Genomic DNA, 20,758 nt, shown 5'->3' with positions numbered 1-20,758 from the left:
GGGGTTCAATATGATGTATTAGCATGGATAGAGGATTGGTTAACTAATAGAAAGTAGAGAGTTGGAATACATGGGTGTTTCTCTGGTTGGCAACCAGTGGTGAGCTGTGTGCCTCAGGGGTCAGTGCTGCGCCCACAACTGTTCACAATATACACTAACGATCTGGGAGAGGGGACCGCGTGCAGTGTATCTAAATTTACTGATGATAATAAATTGAGTGGAAAAGCAAATTGTGCAGAAGAGACGGAGAGTCTGCAGAGAGATATAGATAGGTTAAGTGAGTGGGCAAGGATCTGGCAGATGGAGTACAATGTTGGTAAATGTGAGGTCATCCACTTCGGAAGGAAAAATGGAAGATCAGATTATTATTTAAATGGTAAAAGATTGCAGCATGCTGCTGTACAGAGGGACTCGGGATTGCTTGTGCATAAATCTCAAAAGGTTAGTTTACAGGTGCAGCAGGCTATCAAGAAGGCAAATGGGATGTTGGCCTTCATTGCTGAGGGATTGAATTTGAGAGCAGGGAGGTTATGCAAAAACTGTACAGGGTACTGCTGAGGCCGCACCTGGAGTACTGTGTGCAGTTCTGGTCTCCTTACTTGAGGAGGGATGTACTGGCTTTGGAGGCGGTGCAGAGGAGGTTCACCAGGTTGATTGCAGAGATAAGGGGGTTAGACTATGAGGAGAGATTGAGTCGCCTGGGACTGTACTCATTGGAATTCAGAAGAACAAGAGGAGATCTTATAGAAACATATAAAATTATGAAAGAGTTAGATAAGATAAAGGCTGGAAAGCTGTTTCCACCAGTAGGTGAGACTAGAACTAGGGGACATAGTCTCAAGATTCAGGGGAGTAGATTTAGAATGGAGATGAGGAGGAACAGCTTTTCCCAGAGGGTGGTGAATCTGTGGAATTCTCTGCCCAATGAAGCAATGGAAGTTACCTCAGTGAATATATTTAAGACAAGGTTGGATAGATTTTTGCATAGTAGGGGAATTAAGGGTTATGTAGAAAAGGCAGGTAGGTGGAGATGAGTCCATGGCCAGATCAGCCATGATCTTATTGAAAGGCAAGGAAGGCTCGACTAGCCAGATAGCCTACTCCTGCTCCTATTTCTTATGTTCTTAAGTGACAATATTTAATTTTAATTCTGTTTTGCACCATAAATCCTCATCCTATCCAGTGAATTATATCAAAAAGGCACTATAGTACGTATGAGAAATATGATAGAGTAGCCCTGATGTTCTTAGAGTAGAATTATCTTGTGATCATAAAAAACACATTTTACAAAGAAAAAAGGCACCCCCAGTTCGCGCAAGCTGCCATCTTACCGGAAGCAGAATTTGAACATTTTGAATTTAAGTTTATTAGCTGCCATGGTGAGATTAAAACATGTCACTACGTCAACAGCCAAGGCCTCTGAAAGCTAATCTAACAACTACAGTTCTGTCACAGTTTCTTCATAATTGTCATTAAGCCAGCCATTGCCTGACTGACTTCCCCAAGTTCTCCCTTAAAGCAGATTTTTAAAGCATCATTGACCAAAATATTTCTGCCTGTTAGCAAATTAAACGCCCTCTATAATATAATTATTTTTACGTCATCCCCTTAACCTGTTTCAACAGGTAGTTGATTATTCATTTAAACAGTCCGGGTGCAGGTCGATGGTGCTAGGTAGAATAATAATTCAGCATGGACTAGTTGGGCCGAACAGCCTGTTTCTGTGCCATAGTGTTCTATGACTATTTAAAACTAATTGTTTCCCAACTTAAACATTACCCTCCAGAGAGTAGCAAAGATAAAAATGGGCCCAACAGAGACTAGTGATAATGGGCAATGTAGAAATAGCTAAATACAGTGGTTTGCAAAAGATTGGGCACCCCGGTCAAAATTTCTGTTACTGTGAATAGCCAAGCGAGTAAAAGATGATCTGATTTCCAAAAGGCATAAGGTTAAAGATGACCCATTTCTTTAATATTTTAAGCAAGATTACTTTTTTATTTCCATCTTTTACAGTTTCAAAATAACAAAAAAGGAAAAGGAAAAGTTTGGGCACCCTGCATGGTCAGTACTTAGTAACACCCCCTTTGGCAAGTATAACAGCTTGTAAACACATTTTATAGCCAGCTAAGAGTCTTTCAATTATTGTTTGGGGGATTTTTGCCCATTCTTCCTTGCAAAAGACTTCTAGTTCTGTGAGATTCTTGGGCTGTCTTGCATGCACTGCTCTTTTGAGGTCTATTCACAGATTTTCGATGATGTTTAGGTTGGGGGACGGGAGGGCCATGGCAAAACCTTCAGCTTGCGCCCCTTGAAGTAGTCCATTGTGGATTTTGAGGTGTGTTTAGGATCATTATCCTGTTGTAGAAACTATCCTCTTTTCATCTTCAGATTTTTTACAGATGGTGCGATGTTTGCTTCCAGAATTTGCTGGTATTTAATTGAATTCATTCTTCCCTCTACCCAGTGAAATGTTCCCTGTGCCACTGGCTGCAACAAAAGCCCAAAGCTGATCGATCCACCCCCATGCTTAACAGTTGGAGAGGTGTTCTTTTCATGAAATTCTGCACCTTTTTTTTCTCCAAACATACCTTTGCTCATTGCGGCCAAGAAGTTCTATTTTAACTTCATCAGTCTACAGAACCTGTTTCCAAAATGCATCAGGTTTGTTTAGATGTTCCTTTGCAAACTTCTGACGCTGAATTTTGTGGTGAGGACGCAGGAAAGGTTTTCTTCTGATGACTCTTCCATGAAGGTCATATTTATGCAGGTGTTGCTGCACAATAGAACAGTGCACCACCACTCCAGAGTCTGCTAAATCTTCCTGAAGGTCTTTTGCAGTCAAACGGGGGTCTTGATTTGCCTTTCTAGAAATCCTACCAGCAGTTCTCTTGGAAAGTTTTCTTGGTCTTCCAGACCTCAACTTGACCTCCACCGTTCCTGTTAACGGCCATTTCTTAATTACATTATGAACTGAGGAAACGACTACCTGAAAACACTTTGCTATCTTCTTATAGCCTTCTCCTGCTTTGTGAGCATCATTTATTTTAATTTTCAGAGTGCTAGGCAGCTGCTTAGAGGAGCCCATAGCTGCTGATTGTTGGGACAAGGTTTGAGGAGTCAAGGTATTTATAAAGCTTTGAAATTAGCATCACCTGGCCTTTCCTAATGATGACTGTGAACAAGCCATAGCCCTAACAAGCTAATTAAGGTCTGAGACCTTGGTAAAAGTTATCTGAGAGCTCAAATCTCTTGGGGTGCCCAAACTTTTGCATGGTTCTCCTTTCCTTTTTTTCCCACTCTAAAATTGTACAAAACAAAAATAACACACTAATCTTGCTTAAAATGTTGAAAAGAATGTTTCATCTTTAACTTTATGACTTTTGGAGATCAGTTCATCTTCTACTCACTTAACTATTCACAGTAACAGAAATTTTGACCGGGGTGCCCAAACTTTTGCACGCCACTGTATTTATGGCACACAGAAAACACAATTAGCAAACAAAAATAATGGCAAACCAAGAGCTTGATTACAGAAATGAACCTAACTATAAATAACAAACACAAGAGAAAATCTGCAGATGCTGGAAATCCAGAGCAACACACACAGGTCAGGAGGTATCAATGGAAAAGAGTAAACAGTTGACGTCTCGGACCAAGACCCTTCATTAGGAGCTGTGTCTTGGCCCAAAACTTCGACTGCTTACTCTTTTCCATAGATGTTGCCTGACCTGCTGAGTTCCTCCAGCATTTTATGTGCGTTGCTATCAATAAATAATATTATTAAACAGAAAGTGTGGGGAAATTAAGGGGACGGAGAATCAACAGGTCACCTTACTCTGGTAGTTGTATCTGTTCTAAAGGTGACAACTGCTGGAACAGTTGGCTCAGATAGCTACATTATAACTGACAGATACATACATCTCATAATGTACGGCAGCTGAGGTAGCTACATTAGAGCTAATCTTCCAAATAACTTGGATTCTGAGACAGTCCCAATTGACGAGAAGGTGGTAAATTATCACTATTATTCAAGAAAATCGCTTCAAAAGAAAACTGTAGACTAATTGGATACCAGGCAGTGGAAAAATATTAGAATCTATTATTAAAAATATGATAATAGGGTAATTAAAATGATTAGACCCAGTTAACATGGCTTTATTAAAAGAATGATGCTTCACTAGTCTGACAGTCTACTGAGCATTGAAAAGCAGGGTGGAAAATGGGTAAAAATTGTGGATGAAATAAATCTGGATTGTCAAAATGCATTAGTTTCACCACAAATACTAATTACATAAAATACAGGCTTACGAGAATGGGGTAACATACTGGCGTGAAAATAGGATTACTGAAAGGACAAAAAACAGTGGAAGGATAAACAAGTCTTTTACAAGTTGGCAGGTTTTTTTGCAGTGTGATGCCAAAAGGATTACCATACATGGTCCTCAGCTACGCACAGTTTATATCAAGAAATAAATGAAAACAGCAAGTTATATTCTAGATATACTGTGAAACAAAGCTCAGAGATAATACAAGAATAAGCAGAGTGCAGACTGGGACATGGACAGATTAAATGAACGAGTAAGATAGCTGATGGAGAATAACTGGGTAGGAAGATGAGATAAATGGAATAATCGTCAAATTAAGAGAAACTAGTAAATATTGGTGATGGATAGATCGTAGCATGCTGTTTCATGAAACGTAAAATGTTATCATGGGGGTACAATGGCACATAAAGAAATGGTTTGTTGGTCGTTATTGCAAGGTAGCCATACTACAAAAGGTTATGCTACAATTGTGCTGTCTTTGGTGATAGTACCCAAACCCTTTCATGCCTGGTGTTCTGTTCTTCATACTTAAGAAAACATTTATCATGTCCTCTGGTCAGATAATTAAGGGGTTGTTCTTTAAAAATCAAAATAACTTACACTATAAAAGGAATTTTTATTTCTTTATTCATATGTTGATATTGGCCAAAAATGGACATTACAATTAACTCCACTTCTCAACTCTTGGTCCACAAGTGCTCACCCAGCATTTTAAAACCTTGTTGAGTGTTTCTGTCTCCAACACACTTCCAAGCAATGAGTTTCAGATCTCCACCTCTCACGGATGAAACATTTTTGATTCAATTTCCCCCTCGTTCTTTGACTAATTAACAAAACTCTACCACTAATTACCCAGTTCCCTACTCAATAAATATTCATTTGCTTCATATAATTAAGCTCGTCTTGTTTACCTTGTCAAGACTTAGTTGAATTATATGAAGCAAAGCCAGTCTGGATAATCTCCTCATAACTATCATTCTCCATTCCTATCAACATCCTTGTAACTCTGCAGCCACTCTAACGCCATCACATCCCAGGAGGAGAAATAGTGTAAGATTAGACACAAATATTCTCCAGCCAGACGATACAGACTTCAAACTTCACAAAGTCTAATATGCCTCTGTAAGATCATCTCCTATTCTTCTTTAACCAAGTGAATATGGACTCTTGTACACTTGTAGCTCCATTGGCTAGTGACCATTAGACAAAAAGAAAACATCTTCCATAAAATATCTCCCAAGTTAATTTCAACTGGAGTTACTTTATCTTGTGCAACTTTTCAGTAAATAGCACAATCTGACCGTGTATCATCCTTACAAAACTAACCAACTAACTTAGTTGTCATTGCATTTTACAATGATTTAATGTGTGAGCCAAAACAGAAGACAGCAATTCACCCCATGTCTGTACTGGCATGAGCAGTCACAATAACCCTCTCTCTTAATCCCAAAATCATTCCCCCCTCCGGGCATCCTCCAGCCCATAATATTCCTTATTTAACTGATTTCCTCTTAAAACTTAGTGGTCTCAGCCTCAAGCAATTCCTGTGATAAAACATACGCTCGTTTTAGTCTATGCGTAAAGAAATATCCCCTAACCACTTTCAATGATAACAATAAATTTGTATCTTGAAGCACAGAAAACATTTTCTCTTCTAGTCACCGCAGGTAGCTCGGCTGTCGCACGACTCCAACAGCTGGAGTCGGGTTTCTGACCTCAGATGGTGTCTGAATATTCTGTGATCACATGGGCTCTCCCCACACTGGGTGCTCCCATTTTCTCCAATACGTTCAGTGTAATGTCTATTGTAAATCGATCCTGGTGTATGGGTGGATTAGAGGAGAATCGAGGGATTGGGTCTAATGGGCATGTCCAAGGCAGCAAGTGGGACAATGGTATTGATGAGATTATTCATAGCCCCCTCTTACATCTTGAAACAAAATACATTCATTTGAAATTAGTCATTCTTCCTTAATTTATGATGCATGGCCTCAAGTGCATTAAACTTGTTTATAACAGCTCTAGCTTGAAACAGGAGACGGCCATAGTTAAAACCGTCCAGTGTTTGTCTGATCAATTGGTCTCCATGCTACAGGACTGCTTTGATGACATCAGCTGGAACGTCTTTCATGATGAGGATGTCTCCAAGTTCAAGGATGGGTTCACTAGTTTCAGTCGGAAGTGCATCGAGGATGTTGTCACCCAAAAAATGGTCAGGGTCTATCCAAGCCACAAACCCTGGATCAACAATTCCATGCAAGCAGCATTTATCACAAAGACAGAGCTGATGTTGCTGGTAATCAGCAGGAACTCAAGGAATGCAGCTACGATCTGCACAAAGTCATCAAGGCAGCAAAACGACAATACAGGGACAGGATCCAGATACAACTCTCCACCAACAAAACACGCAGCTTATGGCAAGGTCTGCACACCATTATAGACTTCAAAGCTAAGCGCTGTGGTGCTGCCAACATCGCTGCCTCTCTCCCAGATGAGCAAAATCTTTTTTACTCTCTGTTCGATGTTCGACACTGAAACCAGAGGAGAGCTGCTGAAACGACCTGCACTTTGGTTATCTCTGAGGCTGAATTACACTCAGGATGTGCGTGGCACAACTGACAGGTGGGTTTACGAACATTTTTAATCTCTCCCTCTCCCAGTGTAGAGTGCCCTCCTGCTTCAAAACATCCACCATTGTCCCTGTACCTAAAAAGACCAAGTTAACATGTCTGAATGACTGGTGTCCTGTCACACTCACCTCAATAATAAGCAAATGCTTTGAGAGGCTGGCCGGCTGGTGGTATAGTGATATCAGCGCTGGACTTTGGGGCTGAAGGTCCCGAGTTCGAATCCAGCCAGCTCCCGTGCACGCTTTCCATCCGTGCTGGGTTGAGCGTCGAGCTAGCAACTCAACCTCATAAAAACGAAATTGCCTGCTACAGAAACATCAACAGCAGAAAGTTGATGGCCTATGCTCTCTCGTGAGGCAATTTCTCTCTTCTCTTTTCTTCTTGAGAGGCTGGTCAAGGACTACATCTGCAGCATGCTACAACCCTCACTAGACCCCCTACAATTCGCAAACCGACACAACAGATGACGCAATAGCCACAGCTCTACACACTGTCCTTACACATCTAGAGAAGAAGGATGCTTATGTGAGAATGTTATTCTTGGACTACAGTTCAGCATTCAACACTATAATTCCCTCCAGACTTGACAAGAAGCTCAGAGACCTCAGCCTTCACTCTGCCTTGTGCAGCTGGGGATCCTGGACTTCCTGTCAGATCACCGGCAGGTGATAAGAGTGGGTTCCCTCACCTCTGCCCCTCTGGCCCCCAACACAGGAGCCCTTCAGGTCTGTGTCCAAAGCCCCCTCCTTTACTCTCTGTACATCCATGACTGTGTCACCACCCAGAGCTCCAACCTACTAATTAAATTCACTGACGATACTACATTGATGGGCCTTATCTCAAATAATAACGAGGCAGCCTACAGAGAAGAAGTCATCACCCTGACGCGGTGGTGTCAAAAAAACAACCTCTCCCTCAATGTCACAAAAACAAAGGAGCTGGTTGTGGGCTACAGGAGGAATGGAGACAGGCTAACCCCTATTGACATCAATGGACCTGGGGCTGAGAGGGTGAACAGCTTTAAGTTCCTCAGCATAAACATCACCGAGGATCTCACATGGTCTGTACATACCTGCCGTGTGATGAAAAAGGCACAACAGCGCCTTTTTCACCTCAGACAGTTGAAGAAGTTTGGTATGCGTGCCCAGATCCTAAGGACTTTCTACAGGGGCACAATTGAGAGCATCCTGTTTAGCTGCATGACTGCCTGGTATGGGAACTGTACTTCCCTCAGTTGTAGGACTCTGCAGAGGGTGGTATGGGCAGCCCAGCACATCTCTAGAAGTGAATTTCCCAATATTCAGAACATTTACAAAGACAGGTGTGTAGAAAGGGCTCGAAGGATCATTGGGGACCCGAGTCACCCCAACCACAAACTGTTCCAGTTGTTACCATCCAGGAAATGGTACCGCAGCATAAAAGCCAACACCAACAGGCTCTGGGACAGCTTCTTTCACTAGGCCATCAGACTGACTAATTCACGCTGATACAATTGTATTTCTGTTAGTTACTGTCCTGTTGTACATACTATTCATTACAAACTACTATAAATTGCACATTGCACATTTAGACAGAGACATAATGTAAAGATTTTTACTTCTCATGTATGTGAAGAATGTCAATTCAATTCCTGCACTCATAGGTTCAAGGAATTCTACAACTGAACCCATCTCAGTACATCTTCACCTTTCTATTGAGCAGATATTCTCCTGCCTTGTATTTCCTCTTATAATCCATTATGTTGCACATGTCCTTTAACTTATTCTGCTCACCACTACTTTCCTACAACCTTTCACAACCACCCTCACTGCTCATGAATTAGCCTCTTATAAAAGACCGAGTCAAATGGTTTTTAAAATCAACATATGGTGCAGTAACTGGACCTCTCTTATCACTCATTTCCAAAAATATATATTCAGTTGAAGAAAATCTTGGAAGGTCAATATGCCAACATAAATTCACCATCGCAGACAGTGCAGCATTCCCTCAGTACTGTGCTGATGCCTCAGCTGGACTATGTGTAAGTCTCAGCAGCAAGTTAGAGAGCAAGAGTGCCAATAAATGAACCACAACTGAATCTATAGATTATTGGTTTGTCTGCTCAAGGTCCCATAAAATGCTGCAAATCCTTTAAATAATGGAACAACACCAGTATCGATATAGCTGACCACCCTAAAAATGTTATGGAACGTAACATGCCAGAACCTGAGTTATTTTACAAGACAGTTCACAATTATGGGGGTTTTTTTAGACATAACATCTTAACATTTAATCTACTCACACAAAGTTATTCCTGCAAACTGATTAGAGATAAGACGGAACATTTATTCAGCTGTAACAAATTGTACTGGACTTGGGGCCACAGCCTCTGGGAAACAATGTATAAAAGGGCAAGACAGGCAAGTACTTTTCAATCTGTGGTGGGTTTAAAATACCCATTAAAGAGGAAGAAATAAACCCTGGAGAGTATAAATATTCCATTGAGGTCAGAAATCAAAACTCTCTCTTGGTTTAAAACTAATCATTTCACTTTGCTCCCTTCACTACATTCTTCCTATTGCTCTCCACCATTCCCCTTAAAACAATCCCACATGCAGAGCAAACAAAATTGAGAGAATGCAGGTTTTTGTAGAATGCATGAATAATGCAGACAGGATATTCCCAGTGCAGCGTACATAATGTGCCGGAGGAACTCAACAGGTCAGGCAGCATCTATGAAAATGAATAAACAGTCAACCTTTCGGGCTGAGACTCTTCTTCAGGGCTGAGAAGGAAGGGGGCAGATGCCTGAATAAAAAGATCAGAATCAGAATCAGGTTTATTATCACTGGCATGTGTGGTGAAATGTATGGGGGTTGCTGGGAGGTGACAGGTGAAGCCAGGCATCTGCAGAAGCCTGACCTGCTGAGTTCCTCCAGCACTTTGTGTGTGTTGCTTTGGATCTCCAGCACCTGCACGTTTCTCCTGTTTGTAATATATTCCCAGTATTAGTGATTGACACAATCTGTGAACAAAAGAGTGGGACTGAATGATACATGTGGGATTTAATTCACGCCCCTTGGATATTAATCGTGAAACATTGAGTGCAAACTATTTTACATACACTGACATGCACAATGAATTTGTCCAACTTCATATTTCCTTTCCTAGGCATACAATAAACACCAGCGGAACTGGAAACAACATGGAAAATGCAGTGAAGTTGTATAGGACTAAATGAGTGACTGCATGGCAATAATTTTTTTTATTGGTCTCACACCCTTTCGATAATGGGAGTGTGAGACTGTGTTAACTCAGCTTACATTGGTCAGCAGTGACTGCACTGCAATGGTCAACACGGAGGCAAATGGTGCAATATCAACACACCAAATGCTGACCTGTCTCTCGGAAGCAATTAAAAAGGCGAGAGAGGCAAGTACTTTTCAATCCATGGTGGGTAAATGTTTCCATTAACGACCATGAAATAAACTCCAGGGAGTACAATTACTCAACTAAAGTCAAAAATCAAAATGTTCCCTCTCCAGCCTTTAGCACCCAAACTTGCAACTCATTTCACCCTGCCATCTCTGCAACTATTCGAATGTGATTAAGGATTCAGATGTAGGGGCTTAACCCAAAAACGTGAAGAGTCCATTTTCCTCCATGGATGCTGCCTGACCTGCTGAGCTCTTCCAGCATTGTGTGTTGTTAGAATAGTCAATGTGGGAACATTGCCAATTTTATTTGCCCTCCAACTCAGAGTGGAGATCACATGCAAGAATTCCAATCCCGACCTTGCTAGAGGTCAGCCACCGTGGCGTGGAAACCAGACTCTCAGGCCAAGTGGGGATCAGCTGTGCCTTCATCAGGATGATTGCTATGGTACCGTTTCAGGTGATTTTGTCAGCAGGTGAGAAAGAAATGGAGGAAGGAAGTGAGCTGTGAAACATCATGCCTTTTCAGGGCACTGCACACGGATTGTCATTAAGTAAATTCCACTTGTGGTGTTTAATGGAACTTCTTATCAAGATCTCATCAGAAGCTAAACTGACACGGTGTTGTTCATTTTTACTGTTATGGGAACATAAAAATGGGAACATTGGAACACCTGCAGGCAACTAAGACCTATTCTGCCCTTGCAATATCACACTTAGCACCTCTGAGCACACTTGTCAGATTGCACCACGACAGTCTACCCTCCACAGACGCACATTCCCTCTGCCCAGTACAAACGTCACACGTTCCACAAAAGCAACAACAGCTCTAGAACTTGATGGAATACAGCTAACCCGTCAGGGTAGACAGCTGCTTGATTCCTTACTCAGATAGATGACTGGTAGGGGCAAGGGATCTCTCACTTAAGCTCAGTCATCTTTACCCAAGATACATGCCCCCAAAACACAGTCCATGCATCTTGCTGGAATATAGTCAATGCTTCTATGGGGGGTTCAGGCATGACAAGCTGGAAAGAGTGCAAAGAGAATTTACGAGAATGTTGCCAGGACACGAGGGCCTGAATTATAGGAACTGGTCTTTGTAAATTGTCCCGTGATTAGGCTAGAATCGAGTCGTGGGATTGCTAGGCAGTGTGGCTCGAAGGGCCAGTAGGGCCTGTTGTGTGCTGTATCGAAAGGAGGGAAAGGAGGGAAAGGAGGGAAGGGAAGGAAGGGAAGGAGGGGGAGGGAGAGGGAGAGGGAGAGGGGGAGGGGGAGGGGGAGGGGGAGGGGGAGGGGGAGGGGGAGGGGGAGGGGGAGGGGGAGGGGGAGGGGGAGGGGGAGGGGGAGGGGGAGGGGGAGGGGGAGGAAGGAGGAAGGAAGGAAGGTAGGAAGGTAGGAAGGTAGGAAGGTAGGAAGGTAGGTAGGTCAGGCTAAGACTTCATTCCTTGGAACCGAAGAGACAGAGAGGTAACCTTACAGAAGAGTATTGAAATAATAACAATATATAGGGTGAATGCACACAGAATTTTGTCCCCAGGTAAAGGCAATCAAAAACTAAAGCTTCAAGGTGAGAGGGAGAGATTCAAAAAGGCATGCATAGGGTGGCATGCATATGTAATATGTTGCCAGAGAAAGCAGCTAAGGCAAGTACAGTAACAACATTTAAAAGACATTTGGAAGTATATAGATAGGAAAGGATTAGAAAGACGTCTGCACAGACAAGTTGAGTTGAAGGGTCTGTTTCCAAGGTTACTCTGTGACTATGGCAGAACCATAGCCACTCAGCCATCAGCCATCCTGAGTTTTCCCACTCCTATTATCACCATGCTGAACTCTTTGATGATGACGGCAGAGATCGATCATGCATCAAAGTTCAGACTTGAGGATATGAAGCTCAGCTAACTAGTTCACACACTCATCAAGTCATCAAAGAGATACACTAGTGTCGTTTATTTTTAGCAAAGAATTTCCTGCTCTCTGTGCATCAAGAGTGCAAAAGCATGCAGGACAAACACAACATGAGCTTCATAGCCAGGTATGATAACTGGATGAGGCGAGGTCCTTATTTCTAACTAACAAGTTTCTAACACCAATGCACCATGAAAACACACTACAGAGCAAAGTCAAAAAGTACAGAGAATCAGCACTAAACTGGGAGAAGATGGGAAACAGAGCTTGGGAAAACTTCTTTTAATCTCTCCCCCATGAGATTTGTGCTACTCAACTATCAACACTGTTAAAAAGAGAAAAAAAAGGTTTGGACTAAGAGATACATTTAATTTAATACCCAACAACCATAAACAGATGACCTTATCTTTATCATGTTGCTGGTCGTGGGAGTATACTGTGACTGAAGTGATGGCTGTGTTTCCTAAATTACAAAATGATCTCAATTTAAAGCACCATTTACTGTACAGTGCTGTGGGAAATCAGCAGGTACTACAGAAATACATGGCTTTCCCATTTTTAAAAGTCATGATTTGTGGTAAAAGTCGTTACCTGACAGGTCCATTGTATTTGGGAGTGCCAAGTCACCAGGAGGGTATCGTAGAACTCTCTGAGTTGATGATCCAGACTAAGGTCACTTTGGCAAAGTTCCTGCCACACCGAGACCAACTGGCCCTGAAGGACAGCACAGTTCAATCGATGGGAGTCCTCCACAGTGAACAACCTCCACCCACCAGCAAAATCACAGTTATATTCACATTATTAATTCAGTTCCATTCAATTGCCACATTTTAGAATGAATAGTTAACACAGCAATGTCTCCAGTTTATGTGTAATAGCCAATGAGAATGCTCAGGTGAGAGAGTAGGATTAGGATTTAAGTATAGACAATGTCCTGAGTAAAGGATGCTCTGTGTCCACAGGAAACTCTTAGTGGGGGGCAGAGAGAGAGAGAGTAAAAGCAAAAGAGAGACAGAGAAGGGGAGAGAGAGAGAGAGAGAGAAAGAGATCGAAAGAGGGAGAGAGAGTAGGAGCAAAAGAGAGAGAGAGTGGGATCAAGAGAGAGAATTGAATCAAGGGAGAGAGGGGGAGAGAGGGAGGGGGAGAGAGGGGGAGAGAGAGAGGGGGAGAGAGAGAGGGGGAGAGGGAGGGGGAGAGGGAGGGGGGAGAGGGAGGGGGGAGAGGGAGGGGGGAGAGGGAGGGGGGAGAGGGAGGGGGGAGAGGGAGGGGGGAGAGGGAGGGGGAGAGAGAGGGGGGAGAGGGAGGGGGAGAGAGAGGGGGGAGAGGGAGGGGGGAGAGAGAGGGGGGAGAGGGAGGGGGAGAGAGAGGGGGGAGAGAGAGGGGGGAGAGAGGGGGAGAGAGAGGGGGAGAGAGAGGGGGAGAGAGAGGGGGAGAGAGAGGGGGAGAGAGAGGGGGAGAGAGAGGGGGGAGAGAGAGGGGGAGAGAGAGGGGGGGAGAGAGAGAGGGGGGGAGAGAGAGAGGGGGAGAGAGAGAGAGGGAGAGAGGGGGGGAGAGAGGGGGGAGAGAGGGGGGGAGAGAGAGGGGGAGAGAGAGGGGGAGAGAGAGAGGGAGAGTGGAATCGAGAGGGGGCAATCACGCGAGGGGGTGGGTGAGGGGGGGTGGGTGAGAGGTGCAGTGGGTGAGGGGGGTGACTGTGAGGGGAGGTGGGCAAGAGAGAGGGGAGTGAGGGGGGAGCAGACAACACAAGGGAGTTCTCTTTGCAAATAGGGAGTTGCCCAGAAGTCCACACCCAATTCAACAGAAGTACTTGCAATGATTCTCCATCACTCAGAATATCTCTCCCAGATAGTCTACTCTTCAGATTTCAAGCAATCTCTCGTACCCATGCCCACACCCACACCATTCCTTCCCCCACACAATGTCCCCCAGCGTTTGCTCTGAGAGCAAGTGCTGTAACCCACCTTGTGACATTTGTAGTAGTAGGTCAGGAGCTGAGGCATTCTATCCACAGCCACAAACACTTTCACAAAAAGGCGGGCCTGATCTGAAACACAAGCAAAAACAGTTAAATGTTGGTTATGAAGGGCCTAGGCTTTGCTTGTACCTGCTCCCTCTCTCCCTACCAGTCTCATTCTTGTTATCTGTTCTCTCCACTGGATGTGCAACAGTAAAGGTTGGAGATCCCCTCAGTATTCTGGTAAACATTTATCCCTGAAAGTCATCCAAATCTAGATCATCTGCTCATGTATTACACAGCTGTCTGTGAGATCTTGCTGCAAAATTAGCAGCCGTTTTTGTTCTGTTCCACACTTTAAACCTACTCACTGCCTAACAAGCACTTTGGATGTCCTGGGCCATGCGCAATGCTGGAAGAATGCAAGTCACAGAATATTTCCAAGGGCTCCCTGCAGGAACAAAGGAGAAGGGTAGAAGGAAGAGAGGAATAGTAGGGGAAGGGGAAGTTCCTTCTCCAACTGCAAACCGTCCAGGTCATCGGGTTTCTGACTATTATCATCAGACTTTCTTCAGGAATACTACAAGGCTTGGATTAAGGTTACTAACTTCTCTATGGAGTAGACAAATAAGGTCCCATTCTGATATCTATCTTTCAACAGGAAAATACTATAGAATCCATCCCTATCCTTAGATGCTTTTTTAGCTGCTTAGAATTAGGGAAGTATTGTTGGTATGCTAGCCATCTAGCACACATTTCTCTATTTCATATTTCCCTTAAAAACTATTAAGATGTTGTGATTTCTAACCTGACCCAAGGTTGGAAAGAACAAGAGAAATTAGTGCTGGTTTTAACTATTACTCGCTGCTACCCTCTGCTGGCTGGTATAAAGATTTTCATACAAAATGCAAAACAGCAAATAGTCAAAGGCCATGTACCTCTCTCAAAGTCCTATCTTTCCATTTCCCTTCGTTCTCTTCACCCATTATCCTAATGCATATTAACTTACGGTGTCTAAGCTTCAATTTTAAGATTCCTAGCCCTGTTTTCAAATTAGTATAATACTACAGCATCCATGCCAGTTGACCGAAAGCTTCCCAACTTACATCCATCTTCCAGCCATTGGAAGCAGACTGAAAAAGGTTCTGTCTCTCTCTGCCGAACAAGACACAGAAAGCCTGACAGACATAGTGAACTATTCACTCTATGGCCACTATTAGGTACAGGAGTGGAACCCAGTGTGGTCTTCTGCAGTAACCCTGCACACAACTGAGTTACTGTCACCTTCCTGCCAGCTTGAACCAGTTTGGCCATTCTCCTCTGACCTCAAGGCATTTTCACCCACAGAACTGCCACTCACTGGCTTGTTTTTGTTTTCCACATCACTCCCTGTAAACTCTAGAGACTGCTGTGCATGAAAATCCCAGATCATCTGCAGTTTCTGAGATACTCAAACCATCCTGTCTGGTATCAACAATCATACCACTGTCAAAGTCACTTGGAGCACATTTCTTCCCCATTCTGATGTTTGGTCTGAATAACAACTAAACATCTTTTACACACTGAGTTGCTGCTAGATGATTGGCTGATTAGATATTTACATTAACAAGTAGGTGTACAGGTGTACCTAATAAAGAGGACACTTTATTAAGTGGTAAGACGTCAAGAGTAAAGAGGGTAGTTAACCTAAACCATTAGTAGGCGAAATGGTGAAATCTGTTTTGAAGCTAGTGGTATCAGGGCCTTGGGAAAAATAATAAGAGGAGGATCAAGAGAGATTAAGAAAGGTGGAGTAATCTGCAGCTTTCAATGGTCCTCGACTAATTCTTTGACTTGGAGAGAACACTGTTGGAAAAACATTATAAGATACTTCAAGACCCCATATCAGGAAAAATATAAAGATACAAACGTGACGTGTTGGAGAAGGTGCGGCTCCAAGGAGGCAAATCATTTTCATATTTTCTGGGATTACCCTAAATTAAGTCTATATTGGGAAGGTATTCATAGAACATTAGTTAAGGTACTTAGGTCTCAGATACCTCTGAACTTTGAGACTCTCTATTTGGGGCATGTATTGTTTCTTGAACAGAAGGAAGATATAAAGTTGCTGCAGGCCCTCTTAGCGGCAAGTAAGAAATCAATCACTAGAAAAATCCAATATCACCTACATTAGAAGATTGGCACAAAATTATCTTGGAAATATTTAAAATGGAAAAGTTGACTTACTCCCTGAGAATTCAAAAAGAAAAATTTTATCAAATCTGGAGTAAATGGATTGAATATATAACCCCAAAGCGAGCAGACTTTAGATGACTCTCCTAATGATTTATACTGCTCTTCTCATCAACACAGTAATATTGCTAACGTAAGCACCCCTAGCCTAACTGTCTTTTTTTTTGTTTTCTTTTGGAAAACAGAGAATTAACACAAGTAAGGGAAAAGGTTTGGGAAAGGGATAAAAAATGAAAAAATTAAGTAAATAAGTACATAGGGATTGGATAATTATGTCTGCGGGCAGGAGCAAGCATGAACAAATTAGGATATAAACACCTACAATGGTTGTTACATAGGCTTATATACAACATTTTGGACCAGTGGAAATGGTCCAGAAGAGTTATATGGAAACTATTATTACCATTTTTCTTAACAACTAATACCATTACTTAGCCTAATAGATTAGAATTACCACAGTACATAATTATCTATTTAAGTATCTAATTTCCTTTTATATCATCTCAATGTGTACTTAAGAATGTATAAATAATTATAGTTTTATACATATAAAAAAATGGAAAAGGTTATATGTGTGAAAAAAGTACATGATATTTGTGAATTCCTTATCCAAATAAAAATAAAATTTAAAAAAAAAGAAAGGTGGAGTAAATTATGTCTGACAAATCCATTGGAATTTTAAAAAGTTATCAGTGGCAGAACAATGGTAATCTAGTTGATGTGGTGGATTTTAATCTTAAGAAAGGTTTTGATAAGGTATCATACACAAGTTAATTACATAAAATTAGAAAACATAGCATTGGGGATAATCTACTCACATGGATTGAGGTTTAGATAACAAAGAGGAAAGAGAATGTGAACATGATAATGGCACATTTAGTCAAGGCTGTGACCAGCAGGATGCTGCAGGGACTGATGACAGGGCCCTAACTGATCGCAATTTATTTCAATAATCTGCTTGGGAGAATCATGTATTTATTCTATTTTGCTGTTTATATAAATTTATGCAACAAAATAGACAGTGAAGAGGATTCAGAGAAGCTGACAGACCATAAATGGGCAAGGGCAGGGCAAATGGAAAATGTGCAAAAACACAAGGTCATTTAGTTTGGTGGGAAACATAGGGAGATGGAGAATTTTTCAAAAGTTGAGGAATTGCAAGCTGTGGTGTCCGTGTACACGAATCATTGAAAATTAACATGTAGGTGCAACAGTCAATTAGAAGCAAATTGCATATAGGCCTTAATTCAAGAGGATTTGCGTACATAGCTAACAGCATAGATAGATACTTGATAGCCAGGACATACGTGGTAGAGCAAAAGGCCAGCTTCTGTACCACACGACTCTAACTTTTCAGAATCTGGACACTACCAGAACACCCACCATTTATTGCCCATTTCCAAATGTCACTTCAAAGGGGAATTGATGCTTGGTGATATGGAGTCAAAAACAGGCCAACCCAGGTGGGAAGACAGATACCTTCCAAAATCCTGGAACTCTCTCCCTAAAGGAATACCCCAATGACTGCAGTGGTTCAAGGCGGCTGCTCGTTCCAACCTTCTCAAAGGCAACTAGGAATGAGCAATTAAATTGCTGGCTCAGCCCTTAAAGCCCACATCTCTTGACTGGATATAAAAAAGTGGTTAAGTTTTTAAAATGATTTTGCTATCATCATTACTTCAGATTACTAATCTGAATTTAAATTCCACATTGTCCATCATAAGATTTGAACTCAGGTCTCCAGCAATTTAGCAACTGCACCACCTCTGCACTCGTTTTGTCTTCTTTTGAACACTCCCAATACCTCACTCTTTGGCCACGCTTTTAGTCAAGTGGCCAAATGACAAATTCTCGTAACATTTCCATGCAGTACCTTCAGATAGCTTACTGTATAAACTGTGATACAGAAAATGGTACAAAAAAATACTGCAGGTGCTGGAAAGCTGAAATAAAAAGAAAATATTGTTAATACTCAGCAAGTCAGGCCGCATCTGTGCACAAAGAAACAGAGAAAATGTTTCAGTTCATTAACCCTTAATCAGAAATAGGGAAAGTTAGAAAGTTAGCTTTAAGAGGTGATGAGCAGTAAAGGGAAAGTCTTCGATGTGGTGGAGACCAGGAGACTGAATGACAAAAGGGTAACGGTGTGCCTGAATGAAATCTGAAATAGAAGAGCGAGGTGCTACTGCACACAAAGTGGGCGTGTGTCCCATTAACAATTAAGGGCGCTCACCAACAGACTGAGAGTTGAATGCTGCCACGATCTGTGGACTCGCCATGGCCTCGAGCCGATTCTTTAGTGCCTCCAGGTGAACGCATTTCTCAGAGTAATCAGGCGTGTCCACCAGCATCGCAAGACTGTTCTGCATACTGGTCAATTTGGCGGAAATGGCTTCAATATCCTGCAGGAGTAAGGTTCATTTCCACAGGTGATATTAACTAGTTTATATGTCGTCTTGTAAACAAAAAGTTCTGACACGGTCGCAAAGCAGTTAACACAATGTTATTACAGCTCAGGGCGTCGGAGTTCAGTTCTGGCATCATCTGTAAGGAGTCTTTGTACATCCACCCCATTGAATGAGTGGACTTCCCCCCGGGTGCCCCAGTTTCTTCCCACAGTCCAAAGATGCACTAGGTCATTGTAAATTGTCCTGCGATTAGACTGGGGTTCAATCAGGGTTGTCAGAGGCTGCTGGGGTGACGGGGCCCAAAGGGCTGTATTGTTAAATAAAACTGACAGTTAATTAAAACCCAGAGCATGCAGGTCAGTGGCACCTGATGCAACCTCTGCAGCAGTGAGCAGTATTGGTTGCAATCCAGCTGAGGTGTAGAATGTGGTACTGGTGCTGGTGGTGAGGGTTGTGGAAGAAAATGAAGGGAAGGACAAGATGATCTGCTATAACTTATTCAAGACACAGAATGGATGGAGCATTAAACCGTTATCTATCTGCCTGCCACACCAGGAATTCCATGGTTAATTTTCTACACAACTAATCACACTGCAAGGTTCAAAATACTCCCTTCTATCGGCAGTGTATTTGCCAAAAGAACTAATATCATCCAAAAAGGCAACACTTCCAACAATGCAGCACTCACTCCTTCGGCACTGTAGTGTCTAGACTGGATAACACACTCAGGTTTCTGAAACGGTGATAAAACCTCAACCTTCAGATTTAGAAGTGACACTGAAATCCAATTACAGATTACGAAGCATTTAGACCAGGGGTTTCCAAGCTATTGTCCACAGACCCCTTGTTTAATAGCATTGTCCATGGCATAAAAAAGGTTGGCAACCCCTGGTTTACAGACATCTTACTATCAGTGATTCATGCCGCGGGGAGTACGAAGCCCTGAACTTACCTTTCAGCAAACTTAACAACTTACACCCTTGAGACTGGAACATTTAATATACATCTTCAACATCTCCTTGAGCAGCGCCGTCGTTCCTATGTGCTTCAAGGCCGCCATCATCGTCCCCGTGCCGAAGAAGTCTTCAGTGTCCTGCCGCAATGACTATCGTCCCGTTGCACTCACCTCCATCATCATGAAGTGTTTCGAGAGGCTCGTCATGAGGTACATCAAGACCCTGCTGCCCCCCTCACTGGACCCCCTGTAGTATTATATGTGTTTCAGGCATTACCAATTTTTGTTCCAAAATCTTTCTTTGATAAAGTTGACTCTAAAATTTCTTCATTTATTTGGCAGAATAAGAATCCGACACTGGGTAAAATACATTTACAGAAAGCTAAGAGAGATGGAGGTTTAGCATTACCTAACTTTAGATTCTATTATTGGGCTATTAATATTCGACATATGAAATTTTGGTTACTTGATCAGGATATACTATCTATTCCTAAATGGGTAGCATTGGAACTACAATCTGTTCAGGGTTATACACTTGGCTCTATTTTAGGCTCCTCTCTCCCTTTTGATTCGAAACGCCTTAAGCAGGTGTCTAACCCGATAGTTAAATATGCTTTGCGCATTTGGTTTCAATTCAGAAAATTTTTTGATCTTAATCAATTCGGGTTAGCGATTCCTATTTTAGGTAACATATTTTTTCCTCCCTCTTTTACGGATTGCGCTTTTCAAACTTGGAAGACTAAGGGTATTTTACGGTTTTTGGATTTATTTTTAGATGGTTCCCTTATGTCTTTTGAACAATTATCTAATAAATATAATTTATCAAGAATACATTTTTTTAGATATTTACAAGTTAGAAATTTCCTAAGTACTATACTTTCTTCCTTTCCAATGCTTCCTCCTACATATATTTTAGATTCGATAATT

At 42.2% G+C, this 20,758-nt stretch overlaps 1 protein-coding gene across 2 annotated transcripts in view; it reads right to left on the bottom strand.

Annotated features, from left to right (window-relative positions):
- cog7 (component of oligomeric golgi complex 7) overlaps positions 1-20,758 on the bottom strand; it is a 70,386-nt gene that overhangs the window by 32,993 nt on the left and 16,635 nt on the right. For both annotated transcript variants that reach the window (XM_063058730.1, XM_063058728.1), the window contains exons 5-7: positions 18,702-18,870; positions 14,244-14,326; positions 12,874-12,996 (exon numbers count right to left, since the gene is read on the bottom strand). In XM_063058730.1, the coding sequence (XP_062914800.1) occupies positions 12,874-12,996; positions 14,244-14,326; positions 18,702-18,870 (375 nt within the window). The remainder of the gene's footprint in view (positions 1-12,873; positions 12,997-14,243; positions 14,327-18,701; positions 18,871-20,758) is intronic.

This window comes from Mobula hypostoma, chromosome 9 (genome assembly GCF_963921235.1).
Source record: "Mobula hypostoma chromosome 9, sMobHyp1.1, whole genome shotgun sequence".
Classification (NCBI taxonomy): Eukaryota; Metazoa; Chordata; class Chondrichthyes; order Myliobatiformes; family Myliobatidae; genus Mobula; species Mobula hypostoma.
This window is presented reverse-complemented; position numbering and strand designations above follow the sequence as displayed.